This window comes from Chrysemys picta, chromosome 8 (assembly GCF_011386835.1).
Source record: "Chrysemys picta bellii isolate R12L10 chromosome 8, ASM1138683v2, whole genome shotgun sequence".
Lineage (NCBI taxonomy): Eukaryota > Metazoa > Chordata > Testudines > Emydidae > Chrysemys > Chrysemys picta.
In genome coordinates, this window is record NC_088798.1 from 74595577 (window position 1) to 74614212 (window position 18636).

At 41.5% G+C, this 18636-nt stretch overlaps 1 protein-coding gene across 3 annotated transcripts in view; it reads left to right on the plus strand.

The window, feature by feature from the left end:
- Positions 1-18636, plus strand: part of NRG2 (neuregulin 2) — a 382704-nt gene that overhangs the window by 324091 nt on the left and 39977 nt on the right. For 2 of the 3 annotated variants that reach the window (XM_065555855.1, XM_065555854.1), the window contains one exon: positions 513-589. In XM_065555855.1, the coding sequence (XP_065411927.1) occupies positions 513-589 (77 nt within the window). Of the gene's footprint in view, positions 1-512; positions 590-857; positions 917-18636 lie in introns of all 3 variants that reach the window. The other variant, XM_065555856.1, reaches the window with a different exon arrangement.

Sequence of the window (18636 nt, forward strand, 5' to 3'; positions counted from 1 at the left end):
TCTCCATAACCCCAACACAACAGTTTCCCCTGGCAGAGTGCTGGAGCTTCCTGCAGTGCCTCTAGAGAGTAACAGCATTAGATGGAGTAGGACACTTGCCGTGCACCACTTCCAAATAGCTCTATCACCCTGTGGTACTTGCTGCCAGTCTATGTATATAGTGACATTAACGCTAGTCTCCGAGAAGGTTGCTCAATAGCACAGAGCCTGCCTACCCCTCTTGCCAGGTGGCGGGCTGGTAGAGGTGATTAGCAGTCAGCAGGTGAGTAGGAAGGTGGCTGGCCTAGAATGAAAAGATGGGTTTGCTGACACCTGGCTGCTGGAGATTAGAAAAGAACAGAATATTAACATAAAGGAAGCCTGATTAAACAAAGCAGAGATTGAATGCAGGAACTGTACATAAAGCTTTTAACTTTATTTTTCCATTCATCACTATGCACTTTTATTTCTAACCATAGCCTCGAGGATGCTGCCAGATTTGTTCTGTGATTTGTCCCCTTTTCCTCCTCCAGATGTCCAAATGGATTCTTCGGACAGAGATGTTTGGAAAAACTGCCTTTGCGATTGTACATGCCAGATCCTAAGCAAAGTATGTTTGAAGACAAAAAAATGCACCACACTACTTAAATCTCCTGGGCACAGCACAGCACTGGACTTAGAGTGGTCTAGCCAGGGGTGTGTTTTGATATAATGTTTGGGTTAGGGTTTAGGGAAACAGGTAAGGGATCAGGCTGAAAGCAAATCATAGGAATCGTGGAAGGGATCTGAGGTGGCATCAGGAGGGGCCACATTTCAGTCCACTTTGATATCATTTTGCTATCTTGTTTCTCTCTTTCTGGTTTTCTTTCTTTCGTTAGGTGTCCGATCGAATTCACCGGGGACCGGTGTGAGCACTTCGCAATGGTCAGCTTCTCCAGTATGTCTCTTTCTACTTCTCTTTCTCCCTGATTATCGTAGCACTGTGTGACATCTTTAAAGCAGGTTCTTCCATTCCTTTGGGCCCCGTTCTCCTCTTTTTATGCCCGCCTAGCTCTGGCTGACATTAGTGGGAGCTAAGTGAGTGCTGCTAAGAGGAAAATGAAAGCCCTCACTGTCTCACAATCATTTTGAATGGTTCTTGCTTTCACTTGTAATCAAACTTAATGTAGGATTTTACAGTTTGCTCTTTTCATGCAAAATCCAAATAAGCAAAGATTTTCAAGTGTGCTGTGGGGAACAGGTTGAGTAATAAGAAACTTCTATTAACATTATTATCACATGAGGAACTGCTTTGCACAATACACAGGAAACCTTTCCTGAACTTTGAAAGTGGGATCTGTGAGTTTCTCTGTACCAATTTGGGAATCATAGGTAGGGTTGGGCTGAAGACCACCAATTACTTCAGAAGAACGGCCATACTGGGTCAGACCAGTGGTCCATCTAGCCCAGTATCCTGTCTTCTGACAGTGGCCAATGCCAGGTGCTTCAGAGGGAATGAACAGAACAGGTCAATTTATCAAGTGACACATCCCCTGTCATCCAGTCTGAGCTCCTGGCAGTCTTGGCCATCGATGGACCTACCGTCCAGGAACTTATCTAATTATTTTTTGAACCCAGTTATACTTTTGGCCTTCACAATATTTCCTTGCATTTTCTCAGAGACTAGACTGTTTACTTTTCCAGCAGCTAAGCCAAGCTTCACTCATTGTGAAATTGAGATTACCCATTGTGAGCTTTGGGTCAAACCCTGAAGTCTTCTCTAAGGGCTGGATTATGGCTGTTCCTTTCAGAAGTTCTGGGTAGTGCACTTCCTGAAGGGGTGTAGCCGTAGATATCCCTCCCTGAGACAGAGTTCCTCCCACATCTCCCCATGGGATATGGCAGCCTTACACTGCCTCCGACGCAGGGAAGTGCCTGACTTAGATGACTGAGTTCTTCATTTTTACTAGGTCCCTGTTTGTAGTGGGAGTGTAAAACTCAGGGGGAAATTCTGATCTCAGTGTAAATCAGGAGTAACACCATTGAAGCCATTGGACTTGCTCTGGATTTACACCAGTGTAACTACGAATCCAGCCCCAGGTAAGGACAACAGGCGTTGGCCTTTTCAAATGGCCAATTATGCAACCTTTACACTGAGTAGTACATATGCGAGTAGCCCCCTTGACTTCAATGGGACTGCTCGTGTGAGTAAGTACTATGCAGAGTGAATAAAAGTTGCAGAATCAGGCCGTTAATTAGCAGCATACACTCAGTTAAACAAAACGTGCAAGCATTTGTTGTGTCCAGTGACAAAGTGTGTGCTCTCTATGCGATCCTGGCTACCTGGCTTACAGATGTGTCCCAAGTTCTGGCAGCTCAGCCAGTCTTTCAGAATTTGTGCATTTATGAGGTTTGTGAACATGGATTGGGAGCTTCTAAAATGTTTGCCCAGATATTTCTCCTTAGCTTTTGTCATTGTTTCGCCGCTTTGGAAAATGTACACCAGGTACAATATATAAAGATTTAGGGCATTGCACAGGATGTATTTTTAAAACTTGCTCAGTTCATCCGGTTATTATTTGCCCCTAATTTTCATCAAAGGGAAGCCTTATAGCTAAAGAACACCAGATCCTTCTAAGTGAAACTCTCCAGAGAGGTCACCATTGAGATGTCATTATCTGCCAACAGTCATCACATACCCGGTGGTATCTACGATCTGTCCTTGCAAATTCCTAGATCACTGATAATAGTTGATAAGAGATAATAAATGTAGTAACAGCTGGGAAATGGTAACTTTATAATAGTTTCTACTGCATGCACAAACAAGATGCAATGGGCTTTGTAAATGAGGATTTGGCTAGAGATGAGTGAAAATTGGATTTCTGTCCCATGGAAAATTTTGCTATTTTAACATTTTGTTTTTTTCCCAAATTGGGATGCAAAGTTTAAATATCAAATTTTTGCTCAGAACAAAACATTCCACAAAAATTAATTTGGAAATGGCACAATATTTTCTTTCAGAATTTTTGATCAAAATGACACATTTTGATATTTCTGAATCAGAACATTTTGTGAACTGACTCAAAATGTTTCATTTTGTGCTAGTTCAACATTAAACAGCATTTCCCGATAGTAACACATTGATGTGTGGGAGTTATAGTTCAGGTAGGACTCCTCTCTTCCCTCCTATGGGCTCCCTGGCCAGGCCACATTTACTATGATGCACCCACAGCCATGTGACTCCCATGATAGTCAGGGAGAGGCGTCATAATTTTTGCAAAGATGACGGCATCCTGGCTGGGCTAAACCCTGGAGTCCATATTCTGAATTTACTCAGACCTTGCTCGGGTAAAACTCCCATTGACCTCAGTGGATGCAGGATCATACCATCTATTTGCCGGATAGCACTGGAGGTTTGTTCTTCTCTGCTAGTCAGAAGAATCTGTTCCCAGACTCTATGCTATGGAGAAGCTGAAATAATTGGATGATTTCTCCCCCATAGAAAGATTTTCCACTTTGCTCTTATAATCATGTGATTCAGTGGCTATTGCAAGTCCCTGGTGCTAATTTTTGTCCTTCTGCAGTACCTCCAGAAGCTGTTGTCATGAGAAATTCTAATGATATTTGCTGTTATGTGACAGTACAGTTAAAATATTGAAATTCAGTTTTTCTCTGGATCATGCTTATACTATTTCAGTTTTTCATCTGCTGGTGGGGGGATTTTTTCCAGGTCAGTACAGAGAAACTCACTGAAATTAGCACTATTGGAAGAAATCTGGAGATTCTTAACTCTGTTTGATTTTGCCCTTATGCTGGTGAATGGCAACTGATGTCAGCTGGTGTTTGCCTGAGTAAAATTTGAGTAAGGATTTCTGGATTTGTCCATAGAAGGTTACACTGAATGCTGCATTTAGTTATTTTTTGTTGTAATGCAAAAATAATCAGAAATGTGTGGAAATCCTGGAACAAAACCAAAAAGTATGAAGAATAGTTACTTATTTAACAGAACCGGGGTCCTTGGAGATGTTTTGTCCATGTGGCTCCCATGTGTGGTGTTGTGCATGTGCCCCATGAGTAGCAAATGTGGGAGCCACAAGGACAAATACTCAAATTAGAACTGTTGTTTTACTTTATTTATTGTAGCACCTTTCATGCAGGGTGCCACAAAACATCTTTAGAGGCATTTGCAAAAACGAAGGGTTAAAATGGCAGGGGAAGGAATGACAGATTTACTGAGATTAAAAGAAATCTGAGATATATCAAAGGATAAATAAATAAATAAGGTCCTGATCCTGCATAGGATGCACCATTAGGATCCCTGTGACCATGAAGAGCTCTACTGATTTCCCTGGGCTCTGCACAGGTTCTGACATCCAACCTTGTGAAACATATTGTAAGATCAGGGCCTGAGCGCCGAAAGTTGATCATGTTTAAACAAGTGGGATAGAAGTGTTTGCTGTATAGATACCAACAAGACTGTGACCTACATTAGAAAGACATTTAAATCAGTTTTAATTTAGATTGAAGGAAAATAAACAATGAATTTAAAATGCATACCGAATATAATTAAATATATAAAAGAGAGATGTACCTTTGATATTTTAGAGTCCTATTAAATGAAAAGAAATAGTCTAGGCTTATCTCCACTGTTTATGAATCATCAAATCATCTTGTGAAAGTATTTTTCATTTCACACTCTTCATATTTATGTATAATTATGTCTCTGCACAATTATAATTACAGATGTATATAATATATATACAGCAATATGGATATTATCATCATCATATAGATTGCAAGCCAAGAATGTTGAAACATTTATCAATAATCATATCCTCTGCCAGCTTCTAAAAGTCATATCACATAGCTGTGATGTAATCAGAGGACTATGAAGGTCACAGCGTAAATATGACCTAAAGTGTAAAACCTCAGTAAAACAGAATGACTTTGGCAGCATTTTAACCAATAAAAATGTAATGTGAAAATGAAGAAAAGTTAGCTTTCCTGATTGGCTGAGTTGACTTTAATGTCACAGTCTTACCACCCATTATGCCTGCTCTCTCCCCATCCCACTGTTCATAACAATAGCTAAATCAAGCTGTAAGTTTAAAAGAATTACACTATTTGTGTTCCATGTTTGTAATTTTTCGGTGTTTCTTTATTAAGCCCCTGCTGTATCTTGAGGTGTCAAGAGTCTTCGTCTCATGCATATCAGCATCCTTTTATATCTTTGCATAGTCTTATAGCGCAGTTACCTCCCCCTCTCCCTTTAGCCCCTTGACTATAAGTGGTACAATGACTGGACTGGAAGTTTACAGTACAGAACTATCATTCTGTAGCCTGAAAAAGTGATGAATATTGCAGCATGATGACTCAATGTTACCTATAAAGTCTCTTTTGCAATGCAAGGGACAATAGTTTCCCATAGAAAATTTAAAACTCCAGTGTATGGCCCAAATTCTGCCCTCAGATATAATTATCCACCTCCCACTGACACCAGTAAGAGTTGTCATCTGTATTTGGCCCCAAACATGGGCCTTGTCCAAATGTCTTTGAAGTCACTGGAGGTTTTTCCACTGAATTCAATGGGCTTTGGATGAAGCCCCATATGCTTGCATAGAACTATGTTAAAACAGTTTTAAATCCTTGTTTTAAGCATACTACAGTTTCAGTTATACTGTGCTTGGGTGCCCAGCTCCAGTTCAGATCACAGGACTCAGTAATAGCAGCAGCTTTCTTGGATTCTTGAGCTTATAAAAGTAGAAATTTTGTCTGTTTCTTTTGTTCACATTCACTTCAAAATGTTTCTTTCGCATAAAACATTGTTGGGTACCACATGGCTGCACTACACATACATCAAAATATTTTTATTTACTTAGATTTCCACCATCTTTTGCTTCTGTTTTCCTGCAGTATGACTCTGTAGCCTGAAATGCAGCAAAAGAGCTAGATTGAGACTCAACAACATCATTTGCTAACAAAACGTTGCAGTTGCATCGCACTGACTGCGCAATCCCTACTCCATAAAACCATTCCATTGGTTGTTACCATATAACCCTGTTCCATAAGGAGCCACGGCTTTGGATGTAATGTTGATCTTTCCTGGCTGAGGAAGCCTCTTAAAGCCATAGCTGCAGCAGCTATTGTCTCTTCAGTAGAGTCTTCTCTCTCTTTTCCTGACTGAGCTGTCACAGCACACTTAGCCAGATCTCATGGTTTTCAGTTTTATTAGCATCACTAACTGGGGCACAGTGTCCAACCCCAGGGTCCAGTTCCATTAGTTGCACAGATTGTTATAAACTTTCCCAAGACATCTGGCCAGCACAGAGGGACCTAGCTGTGTGATGATGTGAAGTGATTTAGGGACAAAGCACAATCAGGTGGTCAGTGATCTCAGCTTGTAGGTGGACCATTAACAACCTGTCTCCACTGGGAGCCTGTACTTCATAAGGCTTTTATTAGCCTTTTCACTGACATTATAGCACATACTCCCATACACTGCTGGAAGTTCACACTGCACTTACTTCTCTATAACCTTGGGAGTCAGGTGTCTGGGACAACCTGAGACAGAATATGGCATCTTAATAGGAGTTCACGTGCTAAAGTCATGGGAGTCATAGATGTCGAGATAATTCTCAGGTGCAAGTGACAGAATCATTTCCAGGTTTAGTCCAACACTTCATTTACTGAAATACGCCATTGCCTGATATTCTGTGATATCTTGAACAGTGGGGCATCATCTTCTTGTTGGCATTAAGGTGACTACGTGTTCCTAAGCCTAGGTAGGTCTCAGGGGCAAAACCCATTAAGTCAAAACATGCTGCCACTGTGTTTTCCCAAAATTTAAGACAAAATTGCTTCCCAAAAGGAAGACTGAGTTAATCCAACCAATCCCATCCTCTCCTAACCACTCAGGTTATATTTCTCTTCCTCTTGAGCACTTCACCCTTCGGGGAATCTCCAGCAAAACCAAATTAATGTTGGTGGTATTCTTGCAGCTGTGGGTATGTTGCTGCTAAATAAATATTAGCAATAAAATGGTCAGCGATTCTCCAGTACTGAACACATCACAAGTTCAGGGTATCTGCACCTGTATTTCCCTCTTCATAGTCCACTCCAGGAGTGTCCAGTCAGGTGTCCAACCATCACCTGTCTCTGGGCAGGGACCTTTGTCCCATTCTCTTCTGACTGGGGCTTTTAAGGCTGCACAGCTCCCTGCCTTACACTGTGATATCCCCAGCAAGCCAGTCTGCCAGTGCCTGTGCATTGCTTTCTCTCTGAGGGCTACGACCAGCATATTGCCAGCAGTTACAAATTACCACCCAGCTCTTTCTAAGCAAGCACATTTATTTTTAAGGTTAAAGCATTATGGAGAATACATAATAAATACAATAAACAGATTTAAACACACACCCCTTACCAGAAGCCACCTGCCAGTCTTATGGGGCCCTCATAGGCCATTCTTTCCAACCCTTCCACAAGAGTTGAATCCCCTCTTGGACAGAAGAACCTGTCTGTTTTTTGGATCAGAAAGAAACCCTGTGTCAATTCAAACTCAGTCTTTTAAACTCAGTGACTCACCTGAATCTCCCCCCACTGTTTTTAATTCCTGGAGGAGCTGAGGTAACCCTCCCCCATGGAGTAGAACGCAATCATACATCAACCATTCTGACATTTAATAAATGGTCCCCAAAGATACTGCATGGGGTTTCAATATCTGTCTCAGAACATTTACTGGATTTTCTTTGGGAAGTCTGAGTTTTCCTGGGTTGGATTCTCATCTCCCAGGGAAACCCTAGGAGTTGTGATTTCTGCATTTGTGGTCAGGTCTTAGGCTCCTCCATTCACCCTGGTGTAATGAGGGAGTTATTATATTGAAGTCAAGGAGTAATGATAGTAAAACCAGTGTATGGTAGAGGAAAATGGGGTCTTATCGTTCCTTAGTGAAGGAGCTAAACCCCTAGTGGTCCTTCCCAAAAGACTGCACTGTTTAATACTGAATCTAGAGTTAAAGGAAGCAGCAAAGCTCTTCAAAATACTTGGCAAGTTTCCCTCCATTTATGCTTCAACAATAAACTGTCTCAGCCACATGAGGGACTATTTTGTTTCCAGCTTCAGCAATACCTCTTCTTGGATGTGATGTTGTTACCATAATGACTCCGGTTGACGTGGGGAATTTTATCAGTGGATCTCATGAGAGCACCCATGCTGGGACTTGGGGACAGTCTTTACCTTTCTTTCTCTGCACACGTATACGCTTGTGTCACAGGGCTGGTGCCAAAACCACTGCTCTTGCAAAGATGACTTTCTGAAGAATCTTAGGGCTAGTTTACACTAGAAGTGCTACAGTTGCACCGATGCACCTGCACCTCTGTAGTGTGTCTGGTGAAGACGCTCTGTGTCAATGGGAGAGAGCTCTCCTGTCTGCATAATAAAACCTTCTCTGTGAGAGACGGTAGCTGTGTCAGTGGGAGAAGCTCTTCCGCCAACATAGCGCTGTCCACACCAGTGCTTAGGTCAGTGTAACTTAGTCACGCGGGGGGTGTCTTATTCACACCCCTGAGCAACATAAGTTATACCAACATAAGTGGTGGCGTGTTCAACCAAGCCCTTAGTCAGTAACAATATTGGTTACCATTTCTTGAGATCAGATCTGTCCTCCTCTGTTTTATACAACAATATCCTAAGGGACTGGGAGAGCCCTCTTTTTCAACCATCTCCTGAAAAGATTGCCAGAGCTCTGGTCAACAGGTCTCCAAGGGTTTTGTAAAACACAGAGATAATTCCCTCACACCCTGGTGAACTGGAGGCATTGAAAAAATTAGTGCTATAAACAACCTCCCTTCCCGCAAAGACAGTTCAGGGATCAGCATGTTAACTCAAATGTCTATATTTAAATTTTATCCAGCTGAGATTTATGGAACAGTTTAGAATTTTGTGACACAGTGTAGAATTCTGCTGGGTCCATTTATGTTTTTTTCTTCTGAGTCCTGAAAGTTCACCTCAAGTTTGCTATTCACTCTTTTCCTGTTCATCTTGCTGTTGATTTTTCTAAGTGTGTATGCTGCTTTATTTGCTGCTTGATGACGATATTAAAGTTGACGTCTATGACCTAGAATGGAGCTAACTTACACTAATTTCTGATTTAACCTAGTATAATCCCCATTTTTCTTCCAGATTTTGTACTTAGCTTCTTTTAAAAATGTAATTTTGATAAGTCAGTTGGTGGCTTCCCACCAGTCTGCAGAGAAATCATACATCAACATCTTCTAATCCTTAGAGAGAGAATAAACTTTGCCCTGAATTTTATAGTCCCATAGGAGCTCATTATTCAAGCCCTATTTCTAAGTGGAGAGATATGTATTTATTGCACAGTGCTCAGTATAGTGACATGAAAATGTGGAATGGAAAAGATTTACTCGAGCAGTCAATGTTGTGGAGTTAGTGTATATCCCAGCAATTTTGCTTTTGGTGGAACCTTTTATGAAAATGTATCCTGGATTTCTAGAGGTATGTGAGCTATATGCGTCTGTTAGATTCTGCTTAATGTGAATATTTGAAGCATGGCCATAATATGTGAAGGTATGTAACTGAACGTTCCTGTACAAGTTTCCCTTTCTGTAGTTGAAATCGCCTCTGCAGATGTGGATTCTAGAAAGTATTATTGAGACCTGGTGGAACCGTGTGTTGAAGACAGTTTTGCCCTATCTGTTATAGCAGCAAAATCATTTTTATCTTAAGGTGAGACGGGGCCAGGGATGACCCAGCATTTGCTGCTATGGACAACAGCTGGTCATTTCCCTATTGTAGACATTATGAATTCAAAGAATTCTTTGCTTTCTGGTGGTAGATGCGGGGATAGACATTTATTAATCTAAGAAGGTCCCTTCGGAATCCACATCTTCTATCAACCCTTTACCTGGACACTCACTGGTTATGTTCTGTACAATAATCTCAACAGCATGCTCCCTGCACCATCATAAGGTTCCTTTCCATAGACAAGACAGGGTGGCCTTCTCACTGATCACTCTTTCCTGGGAAAACTGCCTTCCTAGAGGATCTTCTGAGTCAGAAGCAATTTCCGCCTGCAGCCCCGGTGTCAGACACCACATCCCCATTACGTGTCTCGATGAATTTCTCAGCTTTGTGCAGTTGCTCCAGAACATAGGGATATCTACCATGGTTGACCTGGAAATAAACTGGATACAGCATTGCATATTTCCACACTAGCTCTGCTAACTGGCATCTAATCTTCCCCAAAGCTCTCCTCCTTTTCAGCTGATTAGTACTATCTTCCAGAAATAGGGCCATCCAGATTTATCAGTGGAGATTGATCTTGTTTGTAGGATGATCAGTTGTAATAATAAATACCGTAGATTTAATAGCAGCTTCCAGTTAATGGCAACATATTTCCAGGACCCAGTCCTTTGAGTAAGCACAGCTGAGTGCTTCAGCTGTGTGCCATGGCTTCCAAATATGTGAACTTAGCTTTCACTGATAAAGTTTGGGTCCTGGGGGGCCTACGTAAGCAAGTTAGCTGGCAGCAGAGCAAGGGAAGGACTTTACCTCTTCAGATGGCTGGCTCAGTCGGTGGACAGCCCAGCACAAGGTGGTTCAGCATCAGGAGCCTGGTGAGAAACAAGACACTGACCTTCTGACAGCTACTGAATGGCGGGCAGTCAGCCTACTCAGCATTCTAGAACAGTACCAGCCACATGGCATCCTCAGTGCACTTGGGACTTGTCTCTTCTACCGGGGTTTTCCCGATCCACCTCATCATGCTGAATAAAGGGTGTACAGGAGGGAAAAAAGCTATGGGTTGCATCACATTATGGTATTGTGCAAACATGGATGGGATGGAGAAACAGCCTCTGATGGTGATTGGAAAGCACAAGTGCCCTCGTTGTTTCCCTAAAGAGCACTGAAATCTACCTGCGATCTACAGAAACTCAGCCAATGCATGGATGTCTAGTGTGCTGTTTGAGGAGTGGCTGGAACAGGAAGCTGCAGCTACAAGACTGATACATGTGCCGCTTAATTGACAATTGCTTGGCTCATTCAGCTAATGTAGAGCTGTCGCACGTCGTGTTAAAATTCTTGCCTCTGAACACAACTTCAGTCATGCAGCCAATGAACATGTGTCATTAAAAATGTCAAAGGTCACTGCTGTGCTTGTCTTAATGCACAGGTTATTGCCTCTCTGGATACTGACCCACACCTGCGAGCAGTGGACGTTGCCAAAAAACCCAGATCTGATTAACTTCATCTTGCTATGGAGTCAGAGGCCTCTGTTCTCCCCAGACTGTTCTAAACCACTTCAAAAGGGAAGGTTTTCACCAACCAAAAATTGTGGACACTGATGTGCTGGCCAGTGCTTCTGTTCCTGAAAACCCAACCGCAGAGGAATTTGAGGCCATTGTTGAGTCTGACGGTCATCTGGAAATAGAAGGGGAGCTTTCTTATGCTAAACTCCTGGAGACAGCAGTGGCTGGAAAGACCCACCAGGCTGATGAGGCACCAGAGAATAGTGCCTTTGATGATGAACCCAAAGAGCATTCCCCCACAGAGCAGCTACGTGCCGGGGACATTTTTGGCAGGATATGCCAGAGTCATGGCTTTGAGAACGGTTCTGAGGCTGCATGTAAACCTGAGAAAGATTTGCAGGTGGAGGTGGCAACATGTAGAATGCAGAGAACATTGGACAAATTTTGTTCTTAAAAACATTTTTACTTATATAATTTTTTGTATTTGTTATAAAATCTTTTGCTGCTTTAATTTGTGTAACACATTAGGTGCACTCAGTACAGTACTGTTCAGCATACAGAGACATTGTACTGTAAGTGTTTGATAAGTTTTCTCTGGGTTTTTTTAAAAGCTTTTGCTTCATACAGTACTGTAGAGTGGAGTTCCACTTTACACTATTTCTTGTGACACACAGCAAACTCCTAAATTTGCTCTAAGCATTATGGTACATCATGTGTCCATTACTGTGTGCCATGTTTGGTTTTCTTCATACTGAAAGTTAATAAATAGTTTCACAACTAGTGTACTGTACAATTCATCATTGTTCCGTGCTCATTTTTCTATGTATTTCCCCTGAAAAAAAGTTGCTTATTGGCAACTTCCAGATAATAGCAGCTTTTAACTGGGAACCGAGAGGTTGCTATTAAGCAGAATCCACTGTCTCTCTTAGGGCCCAGTCTATCCCCTTTTGAAATCAAGGGGATTCCTACCCAAAGTGAGGGGTCTTCATGTTAAAGATATGCTTGATCCTCTCGGAGCAGATATGATTTGGACTCACACTCTGTGCTGGTTTTATGCATTTGAGGCGAAATTCACTCCCATGCACTACATAAGTCCTCAATATAGGGCTTTAATGGGTTTTCAGTGGTACATACACCTGAATTTTACCCTTTCTATGCACACCACTTAATTTATTGAACAATTTATTTCCTATGTGATAACCAAGATATAGGGAGAAGAATAAAGGGCAGAACATTTACTTCTGTTTGATACAGTCCTGGATCACAGAAAGTATGTTCTCATAAAAAGAACAAACTTGTATACCCTTGTCATTGTCCTTCCTCTTTTTCCTCCTCTGTCTCTTATTCATCTGAATTCAACAACAACATTGTAACACTTTAAATTCCACAATCATCACGCATCTACCCTTTGGTGATATGATAACTGCTGACCACTTAATTGTAGGGTAATTACTGTGGCATGTTGTGGCCGGGTAATTTCAGGGAGTTAGTGGTTTATCATAATAACAGGGTTATTTCTTAGTTCTGAACTACAGTGCAGGTTACACATTGGGACCTACTAAGGTTAATTACATAGTAATCACAGGAGCCTGCTAATACGCTTTGCAGTACCAGCAAAAACCTGCTATGTTTTTTTTATTAATAAGGTACTGAGCAAGCTAAGTTGCTATGCAATTAATGAAAAGTTATGGGCTAATTGAAGTATTACCCATCATTCCATTCTCTTCAGCGCATCATCTCCTTTCCTCATGTTTCTATAGGGAGAGCATGGATTGTTCTCCAGACTTTTTGGAACAAAGTTGAACCTATGTGGAATGAGCATTGACTTTATTATCAAGAATTTTATGTGCCTGCCCTCAGATTTTTTCCATCTGGTTTTCTTTCTCAGACCCGTTGGGCTGCAGAGGCCAGTTCCACTCAGGCAATCCAAAGCTGCCTTGAAGAGGATAATTTATGAGAGCACTGACCACCTGACCTTTGCTTTTTAGGTGCTCTGGGGGCCCGGGGAGCTACGGCAAAGATACCGTCCCAGAAATCTACAATTCCACGATGGCCATCTTGTTATTGTTATTCACATGGAGATGCCTGCCTGACATTTTTAAAGCAAAATGCGGCCAGAAAATCAACAGGGATTGTATAACCATAGGTCTGCCATTCTTATACCCACCCCAGCTGCAGAGAAAATACACAGCGAAGCTCAACTGTGATGTCACAATAGACAAAGAAAATGCTTCCAGTAGTAGTTTTCCAGCCAATGCTATTTTAGCATATTATTGTTTTAGTTAAGGGAATAATCTTTCAATTTAAAAACATATATTCTGAACAAATGCCTTTCCTTACCCGAGGTGTTGCTAATGACACCACAAAACAGTGATAGCACTTACCATCAAATTAATTCTTTGTTATTTGTATGCTTTATGTCCTCTGGGTGAGATTCATCCCTGGGTAGGGGGCCAGCACAAGGCATATGTATTACTTAATTCCCACTCAAGCCCTATTCTAAGGAGTGAAGTGGTGACCCAATGATGAATATTGCTGTACTGTAGCATTCAGGCTTGTCTACATTGGCAATTTACAGATTATGATGCAGATCAGGGCCATGTATCATCTTCCAGGTGTTTGATTCAATAAGGTTTCCTCTTTTTTGGAACACGTTCACTTGCATCCCATATTTCATGGCTGTTTCCTCCAATTTTTCTGCTCTGCTCTGGAGCATCGTAGAAGGTAGAAACATAAATTTTAAATGCTAGCATTCCTTCTTCACGTCTGTTCACTGCCCTTTCCCATTGCAGCTCCAATGTGGGGGAATTGCCTGGCCCATCCACACTTGATTCAGATTATCACTTACCAGTGCCATCATCTCCCGTGTATTTCAGCACTGCTCAGGCTAGTGTATTCACCGTCTGAGACAGCTGCAGTGATATAAGCTTGTGTAAAGTTTGCTTCCTGTTTCCAGTGACTCCGTGGGAACAGAAGCAGGCCCTTATTGTTGTTTATTGTGATACTAGGGTAGTAAGAGAAGACACACTGATTATAAAATCACTGGCCTGGGATTGAAGAGAACTTGCCTCTGTTTTTGGGTGTGACATTGACTTGCTGTGTGATCTTTGGCAAGTCACTTAGACCAAAATTTGCAAACTTGGATGCCTAAAGGCATGCACCTAAATCAATAGCTGGGCACCTAAATACAAGTGGTTTGACTTTTAAAGAGCTGTGGGTGCTTAGTATCTCTGAAAATGCAGTATTTTGGTTCCAAATATGAACTGAGGTACCTAAGTTTAAGAACTCAAGTGTGAAAATTTTGGTCTTCACCTTTTCTAGCTTCAATTTTTCCTTCTATAAAATAAGGGGTTGTGAGGCTTAATTCCTTAAAGTAACTCCTTTAAACTGTGTGTCTGCAAGCTGAGGTGGGAACGAATGCCCTGAAAAATGGCTGCAAGTGGACTATAATGCCCAAAGCCCCAGGCTGAGTTGGGCTGCCTGTTAGACACCTCTGTTGTGACCAAAAGTAGAGAACACGGTGCAAAATGCAAAACCTTTACTTCCCTAACATGCCACGGGGGAGCTGTTTGCACATACACCCCCCGAATTGTCCCCAGCTGTACATATACAGTTTGTCTTGTCTTCCATGGGAGGCTGATCCACTGGGTACCTTGTTCTCTCCTCACAGCCCTCTTACAGTCCACCCAGCTCTGGAGAAGATTAGGAAAATTACTGAAGAGAAGTCATCATTTTGCAACAGAACAGTGCATCTTGAAATCACTTTCTCAGCACAAGGGAATATTGCTTTTCTGCTCAATCTGCATGGAATTACATGAATTACAGGCATGAATTGAGTCTCGATGGTGGGATTTTTCAAAAGTTTAGGGGAGCTAGGTACCCAACTGCCATTGAATTTCAGTGACAGTTGGTTTCTAAGGGCCAGATTGTCAAAGGCACTTAGGTGCCTAAAGATGTTGGAATGTACAAAAAAGTGTCCAAGTGAGGTAGATGTCTAAATCCTAGCGCTTAAGCCTTTTGGAAAAAACACCTATCTGCATCTTTAGGCACCTAATTATCTTTAAGATCCCAGCCCTCATGTGCCCATATGTTTTATTAAGTCCTGTATTGGTGCTGCTGCTTCAGTGACCTTCTGTGAGGAGGTTTAGCTCGTAGAGTGATGTGATCTTGGCCAATAGCAGAGCTGGAGCAATAAGAGCAGCTGCCAACTTGGATCCATTAAATTGAAAAAACTTCCCTCAGTTTTTACACTGTCTGTCCCCCTGTATATATATCAACTTTTTACTTTCATTCTGAACGTTGTTGGGCAGCTCAGGGTTGAAATTATTTTTATTTTCACATCAACTTTTCCCTGTAGTTGTGTTTCCTGCAATGTGATAGACACAAAAAAGTCTGAGAGCCAGGAAATGTGCCCCCAAATCCTTCACTGAATATGAAATTAGTTCAAATGTCTCAGATACAAGGTTTTTGCCATAAATGTGCAGTACCTTCAGTCGCCCTCTCTGAGTTTGCTAACAAATGCCAAGCTGGTGAATGCATATTGATGCAGAACACTGTTGACCATGTGCCAGTAGAAAGGAAATGGTATAAAGATACTTTAGATCAGCTGATTCTGTCTCAGCTAACTGGACTGCGTTTGATTACCCAAGGATGTAATAGCTGTGCATTTGTATAGTACATATTGCAAAAACATAGCTATGTGAATGCCTAGTTAATGTTAAATATTTAAATTGAAAAAAGGCAGGAAATGTTTGTTTGGTAGCAATATTAACTCAAGCACGTATAGTAGGCCCCAGTGAAAACAATTATGGCTCACAGTATTAATTCCCCAGTGTAAATTCTAGGTATGGAGAATGCCAAAAACACTGCAGAAGTATGAAATATCAGATACAGTAGATGTTGGTTTTTTAATGATGACTACTGTGTTGGGTGTAATAAATTATGTATTAAAGCAAAAATTTTCAGGAAGGTTCAGCCAGCACAATTAGGACCAGATTTTCAAAAGAGCCCCAAACCCAACATCTGGCTATAATTGTCACAATGGGATCTTCTGAGTGCTGAATATTTTTGAAAATATGGCTCCGACTGCGGATGCTCAGCCAATGAAAATCTGGCAGTGCGTCCTTTTGAATAACCTGGGCCTATGTACCCTAAGTATTTATCAGAATGATTGTATGTGTAATATAGGCAAATTATTGGTATTATGAGAACTATGCATTTCCTATGTTTAAATATACAATGCCTAAATACTTAATGCTACCTTAACAGATATATATATAAAAAAAGTTATCCAAGGGCTAAAATGCAAAGTGCCTAAGTGACTAAGCCACAGATATTTAAAGATATTTAGGTATCTAAGAATGCCAGTAGGTGCCTAATAGGATTTATTGACATGTTTAAGTAGGTTAGGCGCCTAAATTTCATTGTCATCAAAAAGATTTGAGTGCCTAACATGCTTAGGAACTCTTGAAATCCCACTAGGTGCATAGGTGCATCTTTAGATGTCTAAATACCTTTGAAAATCTGGCTCTTAGTTGCACGGACTTTCCAATGTACCCGGGGATGCTTGACCCCTGGTTTTTCCTCAGACCCTGCCCCTGCTTCTGTACCCAATGACTGGAAGATAGCTAATGTAACACAATATTTAAAAAGGGCTCTAGAGGTGATCCTGGCAATTACAGACTGGTAAGTCTAATGTCAGTACCGGGCAAATTAGTTGAAACAATAGTAAAGAATAAAATTGTCAAACACATAGAAGAACACAACTTGTTGGGCAAAAGTCAACATGGTTTCTGTAAAGGGAAATCATGTCTTACTAATCTATTAGAGTTCTTTGATGGGGTCAATCAACATGTGGACAAGGGGGATCCAGTGGACATAGTGTACTTAGATTTCCAGAAAGGCTTTGACAAGGTCCCTCACCAAAGGCTCTTAAGTAAATTAGGTTGTCTTGGGATAAGAGGGAAGATCCTTTCATGGATTGAGAACTGGTTAAAAGACAGGGAACAAAGGGTAGGAATAAATGGTAAATTTTCAGAATGGAGAGGAGTAACTAGTGGTGTTCTCCAAGGGTCAGTCTAGGACCAATCCTATTCAACTGATTCGTAAATGATCTGGAGAAAGGGGTAAACAGTGAGGTGGCAAAGTTTGCAGATGATACTAAACTGCTCAAGATAGTTAAGACCAAAGCAGACTGTGAAGAACTTCAAAAAGATCTCACAAAACTAAGTGATTGGGCAACAAAATGGCAAATGAAATTTAATGTGGATAAATGTAAAGTAATGCACATTGGAAAAAATAACCCCAACTATACATACAATATGATGGGGACTAATTTAGCTACAACTAATCAGGAAAGAGATCTTGGAGTCATCGTGGATAGTTCTCTGAAGACGTCCAAGCATTGTGCAGTGGCAGTCAAAAAAGCACATGGGATGTTAGGAATCATTAAAAAAGGGATAGAGAATAAGACAGAGAATATCTTATTGCCCTTATATAAATCCATGGTATGCCCACATCTTGAATACTGTGTACAGATGTGGTCTCCTCATCTCAAAAAAGATATACTGGCATTAGAAAAAGTTCAGAAAAGGGCAACTAAAATGATTAAGGGTTTGGAACGGGTCCCATATGAGGAGAGATTAAAGAGGCTAGGACTTTTCAGCTTGGAAAAGAGGAGACTAAGGAGGAATATAATGGAGGTATATAAAATCATGAGTGGTGTGGAGAAAGTGAATAAGGAAAAGTTATTTACTTGTTCTCATAGTATTAGAACTAGGGGCCACCAAATGAAATTAATGGGCAGCAGGTTTAAAACAAATAAAAGGAAGTTCTTCTTCACACAGCACACAGTCAACTGTGGAACTCCTTGCCTGAGGAGGTTGTGAAGGCTAGGACTATAACAGGGTTTAAAAGAGAACTAGATAAATTCATGGAGGTTAAGTCCATTAATGGCTATTAGCTAGGATGGGTAAGGAATGGTGTCCCTAGTCTCTGTTTGTCAGAGGGTAGAGATGGATGGCAGGAGAGAGATCACTTGGTCATTACCTGTTAGGTTCACTCCCTCTGGGGCACCTGGCATTGGCCACTGTCATCCGAAGAAGTGGGCTGTAGTCCACGAAAGCTTATGCTCTAATAAATTTGTTAGTCTCTAAGGTGCCACAAGTAGTCCTGTTCTTTTTGCGGATACAGACTAACACGGCTGCTACTCTGAAACCTGTCAGTAGACAGGATACTGGGTGGATGGACCTTTGGTCTGACCCAGTATGGCCGTTCTTATGTTCTCCTCTGCCTTTTCCCGCCTCTGCCCCCACCCAGCCTCTTCCTGTCCCCGCTCCACCTCCACCCCACCTCTTCCTGCCCCGTTCCGCCTCCTCTCTTGAGCGCGTGCCGCACCCTCATTCCTCCCCCAAAT